The sequence below is a fragment of the Patagioenas fasciata genome, chromosome 3 (assembly GCF_037038585.1).
Source record: "Patagioenas fasciata isolate bPatFas1 chromosome 3, bPatFas1.hap1, whole genome shotgun sequence".
Classification (NCBI taxonomy): Eukaryota; Metazoa; Chordata; class Aves; order Columbiformes; family Columbidae; genus Patagioenas; species Patagioenas fasciata.
Window position 1 is genome coordinate 51,190,971 of NC_092522.1, and position 23,890 is coordinate 51,214,860.

The window sequence follows — 23,890 nt, forward strand, 5'->3', positions numbered from 1 at the left end:
TTTTCAGATGTGAAAAAATGAAGCGAAGGCTTTGCTGGTGAGAAAAATTTGCCAGAATATTGCTCCATTGATGCATTTAGCAATACTTCAGTGGTATGATATACACTGGTAAATTTTGCCAATTTATAATGCTAAAACAATCTCTGCTATGGTTGTATCACTGACCTAGCTATGAGGCCCAGACAGGCCCCAGCTTTGGGAAATGGAGACACAATTGAACCTCTGTGATTAATTCTTTCAGGGTAGACTCAGCAGGAGAGCATGCTTCCCAAGGCATGTTTTGCGTATGTCTGCTCCTTCTTATAAACAGAAGCAAAACAGCAGTTGAAACACATGATTCAGTATATGGGTTTTCATACACTTCCCTCCTAGTGGAAGGAAAGGATTTAACATTATCAAAATGAAACAAGGAATTTGACAAGACTTCTTCTCCCACCTCCGATTTTCTGACATTGATGTGCTTCTGTGGGGATAAACACATCTACACTTTCTAAAAGAAGTAATTTAAGTGAAAATGTTTCCCAGTCACTGCAGTGCTCAGTGTGTTTCTTACACACCATCATATAAATTTTAGTTCACAAAACTCAGAAAAATATGCCCACTAAGCATTCAAGTCAGCAGAGCAAACTGAATCTGCCCCATTTTATCTTTCCTAGAAAAGTGAATGTATTTTAAAGCACACTCAATAAAATCAAAGTACTTCAAAAGTCAGGAGGTTGTTGGCTTGTTTTTTCTCCTTTTGATGAAAGAATTCAAAAGGAGCAAGCCTATGAGCATCCAGCAAGCTAAGTGTGCATTATCTGAATGCGTTCAATGCCTGTTAGTCAATAAAAGTACATTACCATGCCATCCTCCGCATTGCAGCCTAACCCCCACTACCTGCACAGATCTCCAATGCAAATAAATACAAACACCAGCTAAATCAGCATGCTGTGAAAGAGGAATTCCTCTTTCTTTCCATGTTCCTCCTGAATATCCTTAAGCTAACAATTTTAACAAAAGATGTTTTGTTCTTAATGTCCTGACCCAGAATCTGCAGAAGTATTTGGCAAGATTAAAATTAGTGGGTCCTTATGCTTCAGTTTAGCAAGATATTAAAGCATGTCCCTAAATTTAAGCATAGAAGTAAAGCTTTTGACAGCAGTAAGACCACTCACCTACTTAGAGTTAGGTGTTTACATATCTTGATGAATAGGTGCCTTGGGGCTTTCTAACCATATGCCCTGAAAACTTTTGCCATCCTTAACTAAGATTGTCAATACATCGCCATGAAAGGACCCTTTTTTCTCCTTTTTTTTTTTTTCTGGCATTGTGTTTTATTCTCCTTGGAAAAACTATTTGAGGTTGTTTTGCACTAACTAAACTTCATGCTACATCTGTCCAGAAAAAAGGTAACACCCTTCCTTTGTAAGACCTCAGAGTTAATCAGTGGAATCCTACAGTGGGGCAGGAGGAATATTTTATACTCTGGAACTGTACACTAACATGTAACTTTTCCTGTTGGAAACACGTTCCTTTTTCAAAGAAGTAGACTGAGACCTAACACACATGAGGATTAGCTTTGTTTTTCAGGTAAGTAAGGAACTTTGAAAATTAAGAGATCACAGAGAGTTACAGACACGAAGAGTGGTGAAAAGAAATCCACATGCAAATGCGAGTTAAGAATCTGATGTGAGGCATAAAATGTGACATATAAAACAATGGAACAATTCTCTGATTGATGTAACTATAAGGGCTTTAATGGATTCATTTCTTATTAATGCTGGACAAGTGAAAGAAGAAAATTGGGATGCATTTGACCACAGGAAAATAAAAATGATAAATTATTAAATCAACAAAACAGCAGAGACTGTGATTCCAATTATTTTTAGAAAACAGCTGTCCAATCCAAAAATATTTCTAATATTAGCAGAAAAGCTCATAAGCAGACCCTGGAATGAGGGATTACAAATCACTTGGAGTAATCTGGCATACAAACAGAAAAGGTGGCAGCTTAGATATGCAAACATGACCACCTGTATTGAAAAGCTGTTGAATGGTAGTGAAGTGAAGGAAAAGCAATAATGAAGAGTAATGACCAAACAGTGAGAAGTGTTTGGAACTGTACTGTGATGTTGCTGGAATGTGCATTTGACATTAACAATCAGGAAGAGGATTTTAAACAACATTGTAATGAAATCTCCAGGTGATGTGAACTTGCTAAGCATTATGAATGATAACGAGGACAGAAAAATATTGCTGCAAATCCAACAGAAATCAGGAGGACAGGAAGAAAATCAGGTTCTGCTGGGAAAAAATACAAGCTATAATTGGTGGAAGGAAATATGGAAATGAGAAAGACTGCAAGAGAGAATTAGGGACTAATATCAGGATTGACAAGCAGTCAGTTCTGAATCTTCATCAGGATGCCAATGAGCGAGACTAATAGGTGTAAAAGAAAGTAGCGCTCGATGTTGAGAAATAATCATTATTCTCCTTGGCTTGTAACAGCACAAGGCAGACTGTGTCCTGGCTTTGTGCGCCTGATTTCAAGCAAGCATTGACCTGCAAACTGTTCTTAGCTGGAGCTGAGGAAGTGAGCACCAAGTGAGCACAGCCCAGTGCAAGGCTATGAGCCACACCAGAGAAGAGCTAGTGCCAGCGTGGACAAAACATGTCTAACCCACAGGGGCAGCAGAATGACTGTGCTTCCATTTCCTCTTTGCCTGTGCCTCAGCCCAAGTAGCCAGCCTGGCTCCTTCCATCAGAACAGAGATGAGGTTCTGAAGTGAAGGGGAAGGATTGCTGCCCGTCTCAGCAGTAAGTTCCTCATCATTCCTCTTCAAAAACTGCGGTACCCCAAATCTGTGGGACAGCCTTCTGGCCCAGTTCCTCCCTTTAGGTCTGTGCATCCCATGGCAGAAGCATCCAACATCCGCATTTGTCACCTCATTCTTAGAGAAGCCAAATTTAAATCTTCTTGTATTTCCAAAGAGCCTTACACCAACGTTGTGTCCACGAACATGTGGAGGTGCAGTGACTCTGTGACCTCTGGCCCAAGGTCAACTGTACTCAACACACGTGTCCCCCAGGCACTTGTGGTTATGATCAGTTTTAAACTCAACCTCTGCTGTTCAAATGATTTCTTCGTGCTTTGATTTCTCCCCTGTTAATTTAGGATGGCAATGTTTTCGAGATCCTTGGAAAGAAGCCAGTTACAGCCACACCAAATTATTACACTTCCTTTCCAGGTTTCCATTCTCTATTGGGTCCCCACACTTCCCATTCTTTCTGAACACTGGTGCCCTTAACTCTGCTTTCTGGCTTAACTCTCAGACTTCTGTCCCCAGACTCATCCTGGCTACTGTGTGCCACTCTTTATGCCTACCTGGATTTCTGACCCTCACCACTTTCTCCATCCTCCTGCATATTTTCTTGAGCCCCCATCTGTGCAAGAGTTGCTCATGTGCCCCCCAGGCTGCCCATCTATTTGCAGATTTAGGGATATACACACATTTTTATGTGGTCCAAAATATGTGCTTTTAATTTCAAAGGTTTCAGTTGGAGGGCATAGACTAGAGACAAGAATGAGCACTTTCAAGCTAAGTTTGTAACAGTCCTGGGCAAACTCTCCTCCCTTCCCTCCAACCCCCACCATTGTGCTGGGAGTGTCACAAGAGAATCAATCTGCAACCCCGCAAAAAAATAAACAGAAATAATCACAAAAACAGATGGACATCTCCTAATCCCTGGTAGCTAAAGGCTGGATTTTGCTCATGTTTTTAGAAGATTCCTCTTTCTAAAGACCTCCTCCAACTCAAATCTGGTTTTGTAGCAGAAGCTGTCTCCGTGAGCTCCACGCACATTTCCTTTCCCCTATCCATTACCATGTAAGCTATAGTTCAAAAAGTCATTTTTTCCTGTTCAAATCAAATTCTCTGAACTCTAGAAAGAGACCTTCTCATCAGTGATTTTTTTTTCTTCCTAATTAAATAAAGTAATCCTTAAGACTTCAGCCCTAAAGAATAATGTTTTCAAAGGCAGCTGCTCTGCTAATTAGACAAAATGCCTGGCTGATGGCAATTTACTTACAGTAACCTCACAGAGGGGCATGCAGGACTATGCATTCTCTGGCAAATGGCACTAGCACAGAACTAACACTACCTAGTGTGGGCAACATAAGGGTTTAGTCCACTTTCAGGATATTCTTAATGGTTGAACTTAACATTTCTGGAAAATGGCAGAAGGCTCCATCCCACATTGCAGCAGAACTCTATACCACTAAGCAGCGTCTCTGTCCTTTTACATGAAAGGATACGCTCAGTACACACCTTCTGGGGCATACAATGAGCAAGAGTGACAGGTACGAGAATTGCACTTTGTCTTCTCTTGAGTAGGATAATGGCTGTGTTACGCTTGGCTTAGTCCACTTGTGCAGTCACAAGTCCTCCAGCTAACCTTCTAAACATCTGCCAGGTGTCAACAGCTCAGAAGATTCCCTTAGACAGTACATCTGCATGAGACCCTCAGAGGCATTGATGGTAAGAGGTTTGTGGAGCTCCCAGGAACAACCACACAAGACAGAGGACGGAGAAGCTGGCTGGCAAAGTCAGGATGCTGGTGCATGCACTGAATTTCTCTCATGTCAAGAGACAGCCCTAAACAAACAGATTCTTCCTCAACCAGCGCTACACATGCCAATATACACACAGGCTGAAGATTATGTGGGGAGACTCTACATGCCTCCACAAGGTAGTATTACCAAAAAAAGTCTGAAATATCTTTCACAACAAAATACAAGCAAACGTGGGAAGCAAACTCCAATTTAGCTCTTGAAGTTGTCTGGTATACAAAAGCATTTTGTGTGCCCTGGACTTCATCCAAAGCAAGCATTCAACTACTTCTCTTTTAGACACATCTGGAGGTCAATACAAATTGTCCTACCTTTAACATTAGTCCCACACAAACTGGCTAATATACATCCACAAAAGAGGGAGTAAAGTCATTTCTGAGGTCACAGGAACGATTTGGCTTCACTTTCAAGTCCTACCACAGATTTCCTGTTCAATCCTGTGTAAAAGGGTTAACCTCTATGTACATCTCCATCTGCCAAGCAGGGTAAATAACACCTGCCTCCTTTCTGGTGGTTTATGAGGCTCTGAGGGCATGTCTCTACCACAGGTGCAGGCACACCCAAGCTGGCTCCATACGAGAAGCACTAATTGTGTTCCTCATTTTTCTAGACATTCAAATTAAAATGCCCAGTATTTAATTTACCAAAGTGCTGAGTGCTCAGAACTGCAAGTGAAGTCAAAGGGAACTCTGCTTGGAACAATAAAATAGGTATATATTAACTGTATAATACTAAGTACACTGAAAAATCAGGCCAAAGGCATCTCCAATGGATGCCTAAAATGAGTGAGTGTCTCTGAAATGAAACTCGGTGCCTCAGGTCCCCACCTAGAAAACAAAAATAGCTTTATACCTTTTAGGATGTTGTAAATACATTATTCATTCACACCAGAAGGCACTTAAAAGCTGGAATGCTAAGTATATTTTTAAAAAGCAAAAGGAAATTCTATCAGCAGTCCACAGCTTAAATGATCTGCAGGAAATAAGGCATGGGCTGGAGTAGGAGTACAGGAGACATTGCATAGTTGCCCACTGATCAACCATCTTTCAGTCTACATACTTATTGAGGAATAGACCTGTAGAACAACACTGCGCAATCACATCATATAAATGAGCACCTAAAATAAGGTTGCGTAGACAAATTCTGGTTGGTTGTCTGATTTTGCAACCACATAATTCCTTTACTACAGCTTTTTAATAAAATTTAACTTACGTCAGGATCCATAGGTTGCAAAGAGAAATCTTATTCTGATTCTTGCATAAATCAAGAATAATGTCGTTGAAATTAATTGAATTAAAGTAACGTAAGTGAAAAGTCAAACCTTTTGACTCCTGAAAAGTGCAAGCTACATTTCAGCATTTGGATTCAGGGTACTAAAGCTAGGCAGCAAAATGGCATGTTACTCATAAACTGCTCCCTTTTTAAGTCATTCTTAAAGTCCAGTGAAACTTTACAGAGCATCAATATCAAACATTGTTCTCTTTCAGTCATTAAGAATAGCAGAAGTTTTATAAGTCCCTACTATGAAGCTTTCACCTTCACCACTACCACTCCTCCACATAATCTCGTAGTCCTGAATTTGGGGGCAATTCACACCTTTTGACTCTCTCCCCCAGAAATTGGATAACACAAGCTATTTGTTGAGTTATCTGAAAAGATTAAGTGACATCACAAGGGTTCTGAGGAAGAAAGTAACCAGTACAACAGAATGGATAATCAGGAAGCTGATTAGAATAAAGATACTGCTGTGATATAGCCCATTTGGGATTTAATATATGAAAAGATAAACAGGTGAAAGAAGAGGAAGAACAAAGAGCAAGGGATAACAGTTCCTTGTAAATGAAGGAGGAAAAGAAAGATATATGACCTTATATTCTCTAATTGTCCTAGCAAGTATATACTAACTGGTATTTGTGTCAGTGACTCCTAATTGGTCGTGTTAGAACATGGCTTGAATAAAATACGGAACTATGCTGTATGTCTTTTTTTTCAAAGTCCCTAGCAATTTACAAAAAACGCTTCAGCTCTTCATACATGCAATGGCATTTTTCAAGATTCTTGCCACCTGCCGTACACTGATGGTTGTTTGCCACCTCCATCCAAGAGGTGATAGGTCTTCATGCTGTCTTCTGTCAGTGCCTTCAACAGCATCTCAGTTGTGAACTCAGTTTTTCTTTCCACCTTGTAGATGAAGAGTTCAGACATCCTGGCACTGAGGCATCGTTCTGAACAGAGAAATTCAGCAAGATGGATGGGGAAGTAAAAATAGTAGAGGCATATTGTTCAAGGTTTAATTGCAGGGTCACAATAAACCATGGCAGATGCTCTGTTAACCCCTTCCCCCCAACTCATCAGCTCCCCCCTCTTGCACCACTAAGAAAAAGCAATAGGAGGGCAAAGAAAGGCAAAAAGAGAGAGGGGACTTGCAAGTTCGAAAAAGTTAAAAATGTTTTACTAATGCTACTAATAAAATAGAGAAAATAATACAAAATATACAAAACCAATCTTGAATTCCCTGGCAAAGATCAGTACTGCTCCAGCAACTGCAGGGCAGGCACCCGGAAGTCCTGGGTTGGATGCTGCAGCAAACCAGAACTGGATTCAAGGATGCAGGGTCTGTCACTAGGCCTCAGATTTGCAGGGACGGCAGGCAGGGTCCTTTCCAGATGTCGGCCATAACTGAAGAGAGATGAGACCCTTCGTGATCACCCATTTTATATGATGTATCAGTTTTAATCACCTGTACAGTTTGCTCCTCCTTGCCCCTCTCCCTTGTGGGATGTGCATCCTTATCAGCAACCTTGCATTCCATTGCTATGTCTACAAAAACATGTACCCAACTTCAGAAAACTGCAGTTACTAAGAAGACACTAGCTGAAAAGAAAATCAACTAAAGAGAAACTGATCTTTTTTTTTTAAAAAAAAAAAAAAAAAAAAACAAAAAAACAGGACACATATTCGTTACAGCGAAAGAAAAAAAGCCCAAAACATGCCTTAGATTATACATGTCATATATCATACATACTTTAACCATGCACTATAGTGCTGTGACCATCACTCATTCTTGTTCCTGTAGTTCCATTTGCAGCTGGAGATATCTGTGAATATTTGTGTACAAATTGTCAGAATAGGACCTCTCTGGACCCCTTCTGACATAGTTCAACTTTGCAGGGTAAATATTATTCTCAAATCTTCAAGCTACATGAAAACTGTTGAAAGTGACATAGCGAAAGCAAGGCTTGGCCCTGCTGGGACTATCAAATAATGTGTTGCATGGGATTTGGTGAACAAACACGTGAATAACCTGGCCCCCCAGCAAGGAGCTGGATTTGACATTATTTTAGTGCATCTGACATTCCTACAGCTAGGGACTGCTACAGGGAAAGCCAGACTGGCTGCCGTGTCAGCAGTGGAAAAGGCCACCTGCATATGGTGTTGAAAGAAGGCCACTTGAACAACAGATGACAGAGCAGCTGGTTCCCACTCACCCAACTCATGTATCCCAGCACAAAGTCAAGTGGCATTCAAATTAAAGTATGCTAGCTTTTAAAGATACACCACAGAGTGAACAGAGATAACCACAGACAGATGAGTTGAGTCTGAGCTCACTGCTTTGTGGAGAATCATACACCTTTCCTGAAATTTTTTCAATCACTTGAGTGTGGCAGACAGTGATCTCTGGACCTGTGGGATCTAAATGCTTCCTATTTCAGTGTAGGCAGCAGAAAACTAGTCTCCTGTCAGCATGGTCTCTACTGTGTTCAACAGACTTTTGGTATCAAGACTTCTTTTCCCCCTTTCCATCACTACAGACCACGCATCCTGGGCTTTGCTGCATGCTAACCAACTACATCCTAAGAAGTTGCAGTTGCCTGTCTTGGGAGCTTTAAACACAGGCATTTAGTGGTACCAACAGCACCATGACCTTGTATCTCCATGACCAACTGTGTTTTCAAGTCCCATTTAAAGCTAGTGACTTCGGGGGAGTAGGGGAGGAGAGGGGGCTGAGCCACACCTTGACCTCACCAAACAGGTCTCTGACTTGCTTCCAAAGTGGAAATCAAAATCCAGTATGAGAAAGCAAACATCTGCAACTAGATAGCCCAGTTGGGTTGGTTTCTGGAGAGCAAGATGGGGAGTCCCAGTGCTGTGCCTGATAGGAAACACCAGCAAAGAGGGGAAGGGATGGAGTTACAAGCCCCACATTTTTGTGAGGGAAGTGTTATACCTGCGAGCACTCACCGCGCCACATCCCCGCATTATTTTCACTTGCAGGCGGCTGCAGCACGACGGCGGGCTCGGCTCCTGTCTCCGCAGCATCCCCGGAGCTCACTCTCACCCCGGCGCTGCGCCCTGGCTCGCCCACTGCTGTTTCTCCCGGAGGAGGCCGGGCAGCTCGTCCCCCCTTGCCGCCGTGGCGGGGGACGAGTCGAGGGCTGCCCCCAGGGCAGGGGCCGGGGCGGGCAGGAGCCGCCCCCGCGCGGGGCGGAGGGAGTGCACGGGCGCTGGCTCTTCTCCGCGCGTATCCACCCCGAGAGGTGGCCCCGGCGCTACAGCCCGCTTCCCTTCCCTCCCTCTCAACCTCCCTCCCCCGTCCCCACCTCTCCTCCAAAACCGCAGGAGCCGCTGAGGACCCGCTCCATTCGCTCCGGTGCCAGTCGCGGAGCGGGCGGCCCTCGCCGCAGGCACGGCCCGGGGCGGGAGCAGCCTCACCGCCTCCCCGCCGCCCCATTGCCATGGCCGGGGTCGCGGCCCAGCCTTGACGATGTTGCTGGGCGTCCCGCGGGCGGGCGGCTGGGATCGCGGCCGGGTGGGCGAAAGGCTGCAGGCGGCCCTGGCCGGCCTCCAGGAGCTCCAGGTGCTGCGGGAGAAGCAGCGGCAGCTGGTGCGGGCAGCCCTGGCCATGCCGCAGCGGCCGGCGGCGGGCGGAGCAGAGCAGCCCCTGTCCGCCCACAGCAAGGAGCACCGCCTGGAGGCCACCCTCACCGCCCTGAAGGAGCAGCTGGTAAGGGACGGGACGGGGCGTCCCGCTGCCCCCGGAGCCGCGGTGCTGCGGGCAGACGGAGGGGAGCGCTGCCGGGCCGCCCCGCGCAGCGCTGCCTGACACCCCGCTCTCCCGTGGTAGCCGCCGGCGCCGTGTCGGGGCCGAGAGCGGGCAGGGCGCTGCGGCCGCGGCCACGGCCACTCCCGCTCCTCCTGCCCCGCCGGCAGCCGTTCCCCCCGCGGGCAGGTGCGAGCGGCGGGGCCCGGGGAGGGTCGCTGGGGCGAGCTGTGGCCACCGCGCCTGTCCCCGTTGTGATAACGGTGGGTTCTCTTCCTCGGGCGGGGCTCACCTGAGCGCCTGTGCACGGAACCGAAATGCCTAGTGTTGCTAGAGGGCTCTGTGCCAGGAGGAGCACCGAGAAGTTGTTACCCGGCATTGCTCATTCATCGGAGCAGAAGAGTAGGAGATTATAAACTTCCCGTAATACCTGTATCACGCGTGCGAGCGCACAGCTCTTCATTGCGGCAGCCGTTTGAATAGGAGATCAAAAGACACACAGAGTGAGATGGGCATAAATAGACTCAGCGCGCAGGGGTTTGGTATGGGCGTGTGTGCATACACTGATCTGTGCACACCGATGTGTGCCCACGCAGTTGTGTGCCGGTGGGAGTCAATCTGGCAGGAAGGGTTTTTTGGGCCAGGAGTACTTTGTTCTTACCACGGACTGTGTGATCAAAAGAGGAAAATAACTGAATGCCAGGCCTTGTATTTGAAGTCTAACACCAGCTGCTTGCATGTGTTTTTTGTGACAGAAGGAAAAATAAATTCTGAATTGTGACTGAAGCAAGCTTCATAGGTGAAACAACAATCAAAGGGTAAAGAGCTTTAATCTCTAGTAGGGGCAATTACACACTTCAGTGAACTCAGACTTAATTCAGAACCCTTTCCCTCCCTGTACTGGTGCAAGGCTTGGCCATCAGTTATCAATCAGGTGTGAAAACAGCATGGTTATTCGCTCCCCAGAGGCAGCTTTATCAGGCAGCATCTCGGAATAAAATTGGCTTTAACCTTCAGGGAAACCTAACTACCACATGTGAAAACACAGCAGTGGGCATATCTTGATTAAAGTGAAAAATGCAGGACAAGTGGATTGCCAGCCACTTGATTACCTGTCATTGATAATATTAACTAATGGCTCTACTTTATTTATTTATTTATTTATTTATTTATTTATTATCTAAACGGAAGAATTAAAGACATCGATTGCCTGTCTGGGGCCACTTGGTTAACAAAAACAATCAATGACCACTGACCATAGTAACTGTTCTTTTTTCTTGTCAGCTGTTGTGTTTTAATTACTCATTTGTTTATATGTTTTTTCAAATAAAATATTAAAATAGAAGATCATGTTGTCAGGACTTTACTGGCACCTTGTAACACTTTCTAAGGACATAGGAAAAACTAGCCATTGAAATGGAAGAAACTGGGCCTTAGCTTTCTGCCCTTAGAAATGTGGGATTTGGGAGGATGATAGTGAGCACACCACAGGAGAGGGATGTATTTCACCAGTAGGTGCCAGTGCAATTATGGGAAACGTGTCTTCTGGGGATGCCTGGGAGGAAAGTGTTCAGAAAGCTTGGGAGGGATGACTCAGAACTACGTAAGTCCAGTGGCAGGTTCTTCAGCAAAACTGCAGTTGTGTGAATGCTTAAAGTAGTGATACAAAGCTCTTCTGGTTGATCCGTGGCTGCTGGAGACTTTTCAGACTGGCGTACGTGGTACCCTTATTGTTTTTTCCCCCTGCAAATTGCAGGCATATATTTGAGTAGAGGTACATATGTTGAAGCTGCTTAATAGCAAAGTAAACTCAGTCAAAAAGAGGCTTTTCACAGACCTGTTAGAAGTAGTCCGCAGATCTTAGGAACTTGGAGACCACAGACTGAAAACTGTTACTCGGTGACTCATGGGCAGCATATTGCAGTCAAAACCCTTGAAAATTCTGTTCATGATCACAGGAAATTGTTAAAACTAAAACCAACAGAAAATGCAAAGCACAGCATTGCTCAGGGAGTGTTACATCTTCATCCTTGTTGTTCTTGGCCCGTGAACGATAGAATATGTGATCACTGCTCTATAAGCTCTCAGATTGAGAAACTCATTAGCAATGTAAATGGAAGTTTGCCTTGCAGTCTGTCTTAATCCAAACTTCAAGTAGGGCTGTAGCTCTGGGCTTTAGCTTGTTCACGGTTTAATTCATAAAAAGTTTGGTCCTTGCAACATTAAATGGGGAAGCTGTATCAGCCAGAGCTGGCTTGAGCAATGGAAACAAGGCAGATAGAGTGAAGCCAGGTTTCTTCTATGGTGGTGAGGTGAGAAACAGAAAAGCAGAGGCAGTAGCCTTAGGAAGTCAAGTGCCACTACTGGGAATGGGTGGAGCAGAGCCACCAAGTGCTGTAGGGACCATGTGTGGATGCCACTCCAGCATCCTGGTCTCTTCCTCACCAGCAGGTACCAGTGACAGCCAGCAGCTGGCCTTTCCAGCAGCCTGGCAATGGCAGCATGGCTGCAGGCTTTCTGATGCCCCAGCAGTCATATCCTTTTTCTGCCCCAGCCAGTGGCTCTCCTTGGTGGCCAGGAGCAATTCTGTCAGCTGTGGGCTGCAGGCAGAATGAACTCTGTAGCGGAAGAGAGGCAGTGTTAAGTGATGCCATCTACTGTCAGTGACCCCAGAGGTGCTAAAATAGTCTCTTGGCCAAACTACATCCTGGTGACACAGAGGAAAAAGAAGAGATGGAAATGAAGGCAAATACAAAGAAAGAAATCTACGACACTTTCACTGTCAAAGTAGATGGATACTTACGGCTACAGCATCCAGTATTTTCTCAGATGTTTCCTCAGAGAACATATTTGTAAAAATTATTTGGTTTGATTTGAATCTAATGATTTTGTTTTGTAAGCTTTCAGGTGGCCTATGATATTATAAAAATGAAGAGAAGAAAACCCCACACTCAGTACCCTGCATTTTGCCCAGATTTTTTTCCCCTTTCAATAGTTTTAAATGGAAGAAAACATATTTTAAACCAGGAATTTTATATATTATTTTTAATGTTAAACTAACTTAAAGTTTTTGTCAACTGAACAAAGCGCTTCCATAAGGAATTCACTTCACTCTAGAATAAAGGTCTGGGATAGATAAGGTTAATTTTCCTCTGAAAATGGCTGCTTTAGACCATCAGTTACATAAAGACTCAAGAGTGAATAGATTTTAGATGTGTAAAACTAGAGAAGATTAATGCTATATTTTTTCCATTCCAAAATACAGTTGAATTAAGAAAATGATCACATGCTAATCTACAACCAATGAATGTGAAACTCCCTTCAACTGAAGCGATTAATAGTTGAGAAGAATAGTCAAGTATGACTAGGGGCTTTTGGTGCCTTGATTTGGGCTGCCAATTTGTACTGACTTAAAGGAACTTGCTTTTCAGAGGATGTTCTTCCTTCTGAAAAGTGAGTGTTATGATGATATCCCAGATGTGGCTCCCAAGAACTGTAGCCTATTGATAGCATAAGTTGATTTGGAAAGCCTGGTCTGGCATTGTGCAGTGTACAGAAGTCTTCGCAGATGTGTTGCCCAAAGCAAGCAGATGGTTTAATCTGCGAGGTTTTGTCTTATGTAAAATTAATGTTGTGAACTGAGAAAAAGTGTGTTTAAGGTTTATTGTTCTGGATGCTGCTTAACATGGTTATTAGAGCAATAACAACCTCAAGCAAACACACTGGAAAGCTGTCCTTATCCAAATGGTTTGAGGAATGCTTCTCCTCGTGGAGCGCAGAAGGAGTTAACTAAAAGATCAAAGCTATGATTGCTGCCAGAAACATGAAAACTCAATGGTGTGAGACACCATAAAAGGGTTAAAAATGATGATGTAAATCATGTGTGTTGGTTAAAATGCTGTGAAAGCGCAGACAGAACCTGGAGGTATAATAAATAATCTTTGAATACCTGAGAGCTTTGTGGCCTCTCTGTCATTAATCAGAAACCGTGGACTGAGGGATTGGCTGGCAAAACATTAATCATTAAGCAATTAATTCCAGCCGTGAAAACAAAGCTTTGTGATTTCCTGAGTAGGTGGGATTGAAGGAGGCATGGCATGGTTTTGCTTTTTCACCGTGCAGGAAATAAAAAAGTACTGAGGAAGTCATACATTCATCATTCAGATGGGATAGAAAATCTCCTTCGTTATCCAGTTCCTCCTTTTTGTTTATGTGAAACAGAAAGAGGGAAAATTACCATGGATTTTCCTAGGAAGCAGTAATGAGCCTCTTGAGCCTAATCTTCCTACATATGTGACGCTAACAAAGGGGACTATATTTCTTGTGTCTTACATATTCCTCCAGTTCTCTCTGAAAGCATGCTAGAAATACATTCTCAGCAGCATCACCAGCCAGCACAGTTGTCTTGTGAGACTGAAGGCATCTGTCTTTTTTTCAATTTGCCTTGAATCCGAGGTTCTAATCATTTACAGATTATCTTAGGATCTTGGCTGTCCTTGCTTTGAGTGTTTATAGCTATGGAGAAACCTAAAAATGCAAATATTAAAAGCTGAATAGTCTGAGCACAAAGAAAGTGGAGTTGAAAATGTGTATATACTGATTTTGATTTTCTGCATGTCATTTAATTTTGCAGATACTTTAATTAGTTTGCAGGACCTAGATTTTTTTTTTTTTCATATTTGACATTGGAAATGCTGCTAGAACTGCCACATATGTAAAGAAGAAGCTTAGTTGTGTTATTCTGGCCATTACTGAATAGAAACCCTACCCCTCAAGGGCTGTGAACACAACTTCACAACCAACTTCAAGAGACCACCTTTCTGTAAAGCACTGTTGTATGGGTGGTGAGGTGGGATATAATTAGAAGCTGCCTAAATAGCGACTGGGCCTAGATAATTTGCCAAGTGCCATGTGAGAAGTTTGTGACAGAAACCAACTGTGGTTCTTTGGCTGTTACCTCACTCCTGCCCATCTGCCTGGCCAAGCTGACGGCAGAAATACTGAGGGAGCAACTGCGGGAGCTGTTACCTCAGATCAGCCTGGTCAGTGATTGCAGTAGGCAGAGGATCTTGTTGCTGGCTTCTGATGGATTATTCACAAGCTTGAGACACCATTTATTTTAAATACAGTCATTTTCACAGCACTATTCAAGTGTCTACTTGCATAAAACGTGTAGAAATATCTAGCCACGAGACATGCAAGGAAAACTTTCAGCAAAGCAGATGTCACAATTTGCGCAGTGTACACTTTCAACTAGGAAGACATCATCCAAGCCCAGGGTTTTCCAGAAATGAGTATACTGCCTTTACTTTGTGTGGAAATAATACACCTCTACATACACCAGTTTCTTTTCATCAGGCGGCATCTTAAAGTTCATGCAGACAAGTGACTTTTATCTTGTCCTCTGCTCAGAGGCAGTATATGGCAAAACACAGGGCATATATTAATATGTTAATTAATGTAAAGATTGCCATCCTCTTTAGAGCTACAGTTCCTGCCATAGGTGTAACAAAAAACTCAAAGGTGAAAATAAGTGTATTCAGTATGAAAAGTTTTGAGAAGTTGTTCAGCTAGGCGGAAGACAGTATATACTAAGAAACAGAATGTTTTATACTTGTCCATTATGTCAGTCTCGTTACAGAGAGCCAGTTGCAGCAATCCCTAGCAAAACACATAATGAGAGCAGAATCTGCCCAGCACAGATGGCCTGAATTCAGGTGTTGACACTGAGATTCTAACTGTGACTATTCTTTATTTCCTCCTTCTTCCCTTGACTTGTGAATTAGTCTCGTTTGAGGAGACAGGATGTCGGCTTGAAAAGCCACCTGGATCAGCTGGACCAGCGAATAAGTGAGCTGAAATTAGACGTCAGTAAGACCTCCAGTGAATACTTGGATAGTGACAGCCGGCCCAGCTCAGGTAAGGTGCACTTGGTTGTTTATTCCTGAAAGTGAATAAACACCCTGAAGGGTGTCAGCTGCTCAGCAAAACTCTCTATATTGTTTGGTCAGAAACTGTGCCCCATGGCTGAGCTGGAGAGTAGTTACCTGGCACAGGGATGCTCACAAAGCTGGGGGAATCTTTCTGCTAAGTTGATTTAGTTGGAAAAATGCTTATTCACTCAAACAGTATTTTTTCTGTTTTGCTTTCTTGATTTTGTTTTTTGGTTTTTTTATTACTATTTTTAAATGCACATTTTAGCCACAAATGAAAGGAGAAGGAGCCACCTTTATTAGTTAATTGTCTTGTCCAATGCAGAATGACCATTGACAAAGTGGCTAGAGTACTTACTAGAAGTGAGGAAGACCAACATGCATGCTAGTGCTCCGCTTGAATCCAAGAAGGGTCCTGAACCTCACTAAGGCTTTGAAGATCACTAACACTACAGTGCTCTGGCCAAATGAATGTTTCATCCTTTATATATAAAAATGAAATGGCTCTGTTAAAAGACACTGAGAAAAACCACCCCAACAGTTTGTTGACTAAAGCTCTCATGAACAAAAAGAGATTGAGTTTCAGGTTTCGGATCTGATTCATAGAGAGAGCTGTACTGCAGACTTTTATAGCTAGAATGTCTTTTAAAACCAATTTCTGTTATCTGTTCTGGGACACCGGGGATACTTCTTTTTAAATAGAATTTTGAAAAGCCTTTAGTCTTCAATGAGACAAGAAAACAACTTTTTTATTTACAGCATACAGATTTGCAGCTTGATACTTACAGCATGTGTAAAAAGTGCAAGTTTCTGTTGAGTGTTTAAGTTCAGTTGTGTGCTTCGGCACATACACACAGTTCAAAAGGAAACAGTTTCCTTTATATAGAGTGGAATAACAAAAAATCCTATCTCGAATTTATACAGAGCCTTTTTTAATATTTCCATAATTAATTGGTATTGACTGCAAGACCCAGAGAGGGAAGATAGCTTCCATTCTCTGCCCATAGACATTCCAGCTATCACAGAGTTGGCAGCTCTGATCACAGGCTAGTTTTATCCTGCTTTCCCAGCCACGTTGTGCTTGTATGCACCTAGCACAAGTTACAACAACGTGAGACGGCCCTGTTTTACACCAGTTGCATAATAGTCCCCAAAGATGTTCTCCAGTGAAGAACTGGGCGTGATGGTGCTGCACTTCACTCCGTCCCGCCCTCAGAACTCAGCATGCATGTATGTGCCAAGTTGGATTGGGGCCTAAGTAAATATGCAGAAGCCCAATAAAAGGTGATTGAATTAGAGCATGCCTCTGCTAAAGTTACCCAAATAAATTATCGTAAATTTAGGCCTGTGGCACGTACCAAATGTAGATTTATTTTATTGTCTGATTTTTTTTTTTCTACAGAGCATGTTTAGTTACTGCAAATAAGAAATATTTTCCTGTTTCTTTTAACTCTGCAGGCTTCTATGACCTGAGTGATGGTGGTTCTTGCTCACTCTCCAATTCTTGTACCTCTGTGTACAGTGAGTCCATCTCTTCCTCCCACACCAGTCTCTTGCCGGGCTCTCAACACCCTAAAGCAAGGCTCAGCGTGTTTGATTACCGACCCAAGTCTGCAGATGAAACTACTGTGCACACCACCAGCTTCCAACAGCAGGGACCCTATGTCAGCAATGGATGTCGGATAACAGCTACCACAGATGTTTCTGGGACTCCTGCCAGGTCCCGGCCGAGGCCGGTTTCCACAGGTAATCAACAGCATAACTGGGTACTCATTCAACAGAGGGGCAGAATGCTGGTTATTACTTTTATGACCTAATATACCGATGTGTAATTAATATATAGCATTCATTTTCAATACACAAAGTGAGAATGGAAACCACAGAGCCAAACTGTTTACTGTCCATACTCAGATACTTTTAAACAATAATAAATACAATAAAAGAGTATTTAAGTTAAGGAGATAAAACTGTAATGAATGTTCAGATACTTTTTTTCGTTTACCTGCATAAATATTGGGGTAGTAGTGTTTCTTGAAGAAGTAATTTTTGCAAAGTTGACCACATTGCAGGAAGTGAGACGTTACTCCAGAAAACTGTCATTTGGAGAGGGGAATAAATTTCTCTTTTCCTCTCCTTGGTTTGTCTGCACAGGTAACTGCAGGTACAAACCAATTGCCATTTCTTTCAGTGGCAAGCGGAAAGCTTGCTGAGACACCACAAGCATTGTTCTGATGTTTTCCTGGTTTGTTTGCACAAGAGAGCACCATTACACACTGCCAGCAATTTCCTAAAGAATTTTCATTATGAAAATATATTGTTTGAGGAATCATCATCCTAACCTTTGCTGTAGCAGGTCTGTAAGTGCCTTAGGTAGGACGCTACAGACAATGCTGAATTTTGAAGTCTTTCAGAAGCTTCCTGTCACAGGTCAGAAATAGTCACCGTAAGTAAAATATGTGGTTGGATTTGATTGTTGAGTTTTCTGGTAGCATGAAGGAGTCAGGAAATCAGTGAGCTGAGGATTTGTTGGCACTGAAGTCTGTACTGTTGTACAGAGAACTCCCAACTAACTGCAGATGGTTCTAGTACTTGTGGTACCAGAGGTAACGCAGCATCATAGCGCTCTGTTGGATGGCTTGTCTGGATGGAACAGCCTTGCTTCACACAAGAACACAGCCTGTTCTCTCAGTGCACAGGAGATGCTCCTGAGAGGAGGGTGCAAAAGTCAAGTGTAACTTAGAGCAATCTTGACAGTACTCCAAGATTTAGAAGCTCTGAATTGGTGGCCATAAATGCCATCTTCAGGGACTGAGCCTCCCATATGCCTGAGCAGTTACTCTTAGTTTTTTTCTCTAAGTTTCTTTAGACCATTCTTCTACATCCTTAGGGTTTACTTTAAAAAAAAAAAAAAAAAAAAAAGGAAAACAACCTCACACATAGAATTATGGCATTCCTGGTTTTCTACCCTTTAAGAAGCTCTGAATATTTCTTTCTGGAATTAAATACTCTAAGAAGTTGCTTACTTGAGAAAGGCACGAGACTGGTCATGTTATTATCAAATGAAATGGGAGATCCAGTTAGGAGGTTTCATTTGATTTGGGTTTAAGGAAAAGTAGAATCACATCACTCTCTGGCCTATGTGATATGTGAGTTTTAATGGCTCTTCCATGTGGGTTGAGTGCTTCTGTTTACTAATAATGTCTTCCTAAAGCAAACTAATAAACAGCTACAGCTTCCAGCATTTAAGAGGTTAAGAAACACTGTAACCTAATGTCTGCTTAAGTCCTCTTAAAGCAGCTGGTTCAGTTCTATAGCTTTTTCCAAGGCACGTGATATAAAAAGGTTGGAAAAAAGCTGGAATACAAATATAACCACTTAAAAAAAAATACCACTGGCTCTGCATGCTGGAAATTTCGGGAGTTTCTGAGTTATAGTCACATATCCAGAGGAAGACTTTATCCTGTCCTGGGGGAAAAGTGTTCAATAACCATGTCTGTTGTACTGGATAATTTTACATGACATTCAGCTTCAGGCTTTGTCGTTGTTGGATTCACTTTTTATCTTTGCTAAGAAATAAAAATAATCCCATATTTTTGTTTAGTTGATTTGGTTCCTGTTAGTTTGTGACATTCTAGAATATTTTTATATATGCACAGATTTACTTTCATCCAAGTAGCAGGTTTTTTTTTTTTATTTGCATTAAAAAAGCATTTGATTTTCCATTATGCTCAGGTCAATAAAAGCCTTGAAGTAATTCAGTGATCTTGTGGAGTTTCCTACTCTGGAGACGTTCAAGACCCGCCTGGACACATTCCTATGTAGCCTCATCTAAGTGTTCCTGCTCCGGCAGGGGGATTGGACTAGATGATCTTTTGAGGTCCCTTCCAATCCCTAACATTCTGTGATTCTGTGTGATTCTGTGATCTTGGAGGAAACTATTTTCTTCCTTCATGCTACTGATTTTAGTAAAAGCTAGCACATCCCTCTGAAATAGCTCTTTTAGCATAAGCCAGTTTGAATATAATTGTCTGTGATTTAATTAGGTTATTTATTTTCATCCACTGTGTAGGTGACTTGGAAAGACTCATTCCAGCAGACACTAGGTTTCAGAAGGAGGCAGATGCCAAATCCGCGTTGCCTCTGTGCCATGCCGAAGACATGCAGTTGTTCAGCGTGGACCCCAAATTCCAGAACGATTTGGTCTCCAAGAATGGCATTGATGTGTATCCTTACCCAAGCCCCCTACATGCGGTGGCTTTACAAAGTCCCCTTTTCTCCCTGGTAGGGTCATCCCCAGAAGCAGACCTCCAGGCTCCTCCCTACAAACCCATTCCTAGTGCAACAGGTCCCAGCTTGATTAGGACTAGGCCAACTGCTGAGGCCAGGCCAGGGGGTTACATCAATAAATTGCTGCAGCTGACGAGATGCAAAGGGAACAATCGGGCTGATGCCAGTGAGCGGGTTTCAACAAAGAGCCAGCCAGCCACAATGCACCAGAGACTCATCATAACCCCCAGCACTGGCGGAGTGAAAATTAACAGCAGCAGTAGCCAGCTGGAAAAACAAGCGGGTTCTCTGGAAAGTAACAAAGCTGAAGGGAGGCTTCAGAGAGAGGTGCCAGAGGGGGAATGTGCCGAGCAGCAGGAGACTGTGCGCTGTGTGAATGAAAACCAGCCATCCACTCACCCTGACACTGAGCCATCAGCTGTGAATAGTTGTTATCCTGCCAAGTCAGCAGCAAGGGGCTCTCCTCTGGCAGAAGAGACAGAGAGCAGCGTGGAGCACAGTTCATCCTCCTCACAGTTGTGCCAGGAGGACTCCAGCCTGGGCACCTGGAATGCTAAAGCTGTCCCACCCAGAAAGGTGCCCCTCAAAAGGGGTGGCAATGCCAAATTGGCCGACTCAGGAGCTCATGAGCGAATGGCACAGAGTGAGTTCGTACATGCACAGTTCGTTCCTGCAGAATCCCACCAAGTCCGGGTCAAGTTTGCCAGCTCCAAAACAAAGGCGGTGAAGATAAAGAGGAGGAACAGTGAAAAAGTCCTGCGGCCTGGAAAGCAAGCCTTGTACCTGGAGAAGGCAAGAGGGTCCCATGGGGCTGCCAGGCTGTCTGCTGAGTGGAATCAGCCCCAAAGACCACACGGAGCGAAGAGCCTTGTGCAGAGACCTTCATATTCTGGTGAAGTGACCGGAAGGTCGTGCTCAGAGTCAAGCCTGTTCCCTGCGCAGGTGAGGCTTCCCACCACGCCATCCAGGCCAGAGCTCTACAGAGCCTCTGCCAATGCACTGCATTCCCTGGAAGCAGCTTGCATAGACACGGCCAGCAAGAAGAAGCAGCGCAAGTGGCAGTCCACAGTGGAGATCTCTGCTAAGGCCCACCTGGCCGGCCTCTCTGGTAGCTTTGGCCTAGGAGGACCAAGGCAGCCAGCAAGGAGAGCAGGTATCCTGCGCGCTGTCAGCATGAGGGCTCGCTCCAAGAGCCAGCGCCACGGAGCTTACACCAAAAGCGAGTCCGACCACTCAGAGTACTCTGCAGAGTGTGCTTCCCTCTTTCACTCCACCATCGCAGAGACCAGCGAAGGGGAGGTCAGCGATTTCACAACTAACCGTTTCGGGGACAGCGAGTCCAGTGACAGCGATTCGGATGGCAGTAGTAACAGTAGCAGTCTTGCCCTTGACTATGATGAGGGGGATGAAAGTGAGCTGATCTGGCCTGAAGGTTCTGTCAGACAATTGGGGACTGTCCAGGCCTCTTCCAAGCCTCTTCTCCCAGTGCCCAAAATCTGTCGCATCAAAGCTTCAAAGGCACTGAAGAAGAAGATTAGGAGATTCCAGCCTGCCTCTCTGAAGGTCATGACCATGGTTTAGGGGAGAGCAAGCATCTGTCTCTTACAGTGAGACATCCTGCTGGCTCTCATTTGCAAAACAAGAGAACTCATGTGCAGAGAAAAAGACTTGCTTAAATGAACTGTGAATAATCCCTGAATCAACACAAGGGATCTTGTTTGTTAATGCCTGGACATAAATGTCACTGTATCTAATTTCCTCTTTTGCCATTTATTCTGTAAATATGGATCTGTGTATATTGTGTGATGCCTTTTTTTACTATGCAGAATGGTCACCATGGTGAAAATGAAACCAACCTGTGCCATAAGGTTTTACAGGCAGGATGGTTTGTTGACTATATGCACCCACAGAATCAGTTCCAGACACAAAGGCTTCCCAAGAAGACAGGCTCTTCCCAACTGGATATTTGGTAGCATCCCCCCCTCTTGTGAGGAATTCTTTGCAGTCTGAAGTCTGTATTAGCCATCCAACTGTCACTGTGCTCATATGGAAAAGCTGTCAGTGCTCTCCATAGTTCTTTCTTTAAAATCAACCGTCCCATACCTTCTCCCAAACATCAGGAGCATGAGTCTGTTCTTCTGTAAAAAAATATGTGTTTAATCAAGGCAAATGTATTTGTGAACGAGAACAAGACTTCAGTTTTTTTCCTGTTTTCAAAACTGAAAGTATAGGTGGTTGGTTTTGTTTTGTTTTGTTTTCAAACCCCTTTTTTATGATGTTCCATGTTATTGTCCATTTGTTGAATGGCTGAAAGAACATGAGGGCTCAGTGCCACAGTGTGTGAATAGCTGGGACTGAGATTATATAGCCCTGACCCTGAAATTGCAAACTCAATAAATACTATTTAATGTACTTCTGAAAATTGTGCTTGTCTGATTTGGATGTCTAAAGAACATTATTCTGAACTCCAACATTGTGTCAGGAATCCAGAGGAGCTTTATTTGATGGAACAGATGTGTTTTTATGATTGCTGTGCGGAGGAGTTCTTTTTTATTTTTCAGAAGGTTGCTATAGCTCAGTCAGAACCAAGGTCCTTTCAGCTGCTACCTCAGGAACCCTGCTTCAGCACCTGCTTCTGAATGAGTGAATTTTAAAACAGTATTTGTATTGAGGAGAGGGTAATGTTTAAGTGACTCAAATTGATGCAATTCTGTCAGAAGACACTCTAAAACATGTATACATACTATGTTTTGAATGCATTTAAGGGCATCTATGTGAAGCTTTGAGTCACTTGCTAAACTGATGAAGTGATTTGTGTTCAGACACCCAGTCCTAATTCTTTCCTCTGAGCACAGCAATCTGGAAGTTGAGCTGAAGTTCACCCTGTGTTTACCAAAGAGCAGGTATTATCCTCCTACCCTGTTTCAGTGCTCAGTCTGCATACATTCCAGGCCTAGGAGATGTAGGCATTACCTCATTCAGCTGGGTGTACTGGGTCTGAAACAAAAGGCAAGTGCTTTCCAGAAACGGGGTAAAAGAGTGCTTGTTTACTCCAAGGATTCATTAGCAAACAAGAGTCTTTAAAGACTAAACTTGTAGCCTTCTATTCTTTGGAAGCTACATTATGTTTTTAAATTACACTTTCCAATCATTTTTGGGAAATGAGGTAGAGAAAAGTAGAAATTATGTGAAGTTATTTAATTAAAGTATTCAAGCTAGTGCATAACACCATCCTTGCTGCAACTAGGAAAGCAGTGCATTTTGGTCAATGGAATATGTTTAAACATTTTTTTTTTCATGGTCCCAAGAGTATGGGATGTAATCAGTCCAGTAGGATTAATGAAATAATTTCACATGTCTGATGGTGGTTTCTTGTTCAGCATGTCTAGAAACAGAACAAAAAAAATAGTGATTTATGTCTTGTTGACTTTCTACACCACAAAAGGATTCTTTTTCACATTTACACAAAAGGTTTTGTTTGGGGGAGTGTGTCAAAAGTTACATGTGAACCTTTAATCCATGGATTTTTTGCATTGGGGTGGGGTTTATTGACTAGACAGGAATTTTGGGTTTTGTGGGTTTTTTTTTGTTGGTGTGGTTTTTTTTGTTTTTTTTGTTTTTTTGGTTTGGTTTGGTTTTTTTGTGGGGGAGGTAATTGCTCCTAACTAGAAAAATGCTCAAGGTAGGAACATTCTGAAACCTGGTAAAAGCCACCACCCAGTAGCTCCCTGCCTTTTTACCAGAGTAAGCTCAAACAATAAGTTTGTGGTCCCACAGCTCAGTAAATCCTGCTTTAGGGCTGTTAATACTCCGTCAGAAATGTTGCCAGACACATGATGAAAGTGCTGATCCAGAATGAACTCTGCCAATTCAAATAAAGAAAAATGATGACTTAATTTTTTACTGACAGGTTTTATGCCAGATGAGGTATCACTGCCTCTACAGCTCACGCTTTCTGCCGGGTCAGATAATGTCTCTCCTCCCAGAGCCAGTGTAAAGCCAGCATAAAAGCATAAC

At 43.3% G+C, this 23,890-nt stretch overlaps 1 protein-coding gene and 1 long non-coding RNA gene across 2 annotated transcripts; one reads left to right on the forward strand and one right to left on the reverse strand.

Moving 5' to 3' along the window:
• Positions 1-1,683: 1,683 nt before the first annotated feature.
• LOC136100641 (uncharacterized) lies at positions 1,684-9,143 on the reverse strand. Its single transcript, XR_010651217.2, has 3 exons — positions 8,855-9,143; positions 7,638-7,710; positions 1,684-7,291 (listed from the first exon to the last, which is right to left on the reverse strand). It is a non-coding gene; the product is annotated as an uncharacterized lncRNA (long non-coding RNA).
• On the forward strand, positions 9,116-22,285 carry DACT2 (dishevelled binding antagonist of beta catenin 2). The gene is made up of 4 exons (XM_065835938.2): positions 9,116-9,617; positions 15,440-15,572; positions 17,045-17,332; positions 19,656-22,285. The coding sequence occupies exons 1-4, from the start codon at positions 9,378-9,380 to the stop codon at positions 21,452-21,454; spliced, it is 2,460 nt and encodes an 819-aa protein (XP_065692010.2). The 5' UTR covers positions 9,116-9,377; the 3' UTR covers positions 21,455-22,285.
• Positions 22,286-23,890: the final 1,605 nt, after the last annotated feature.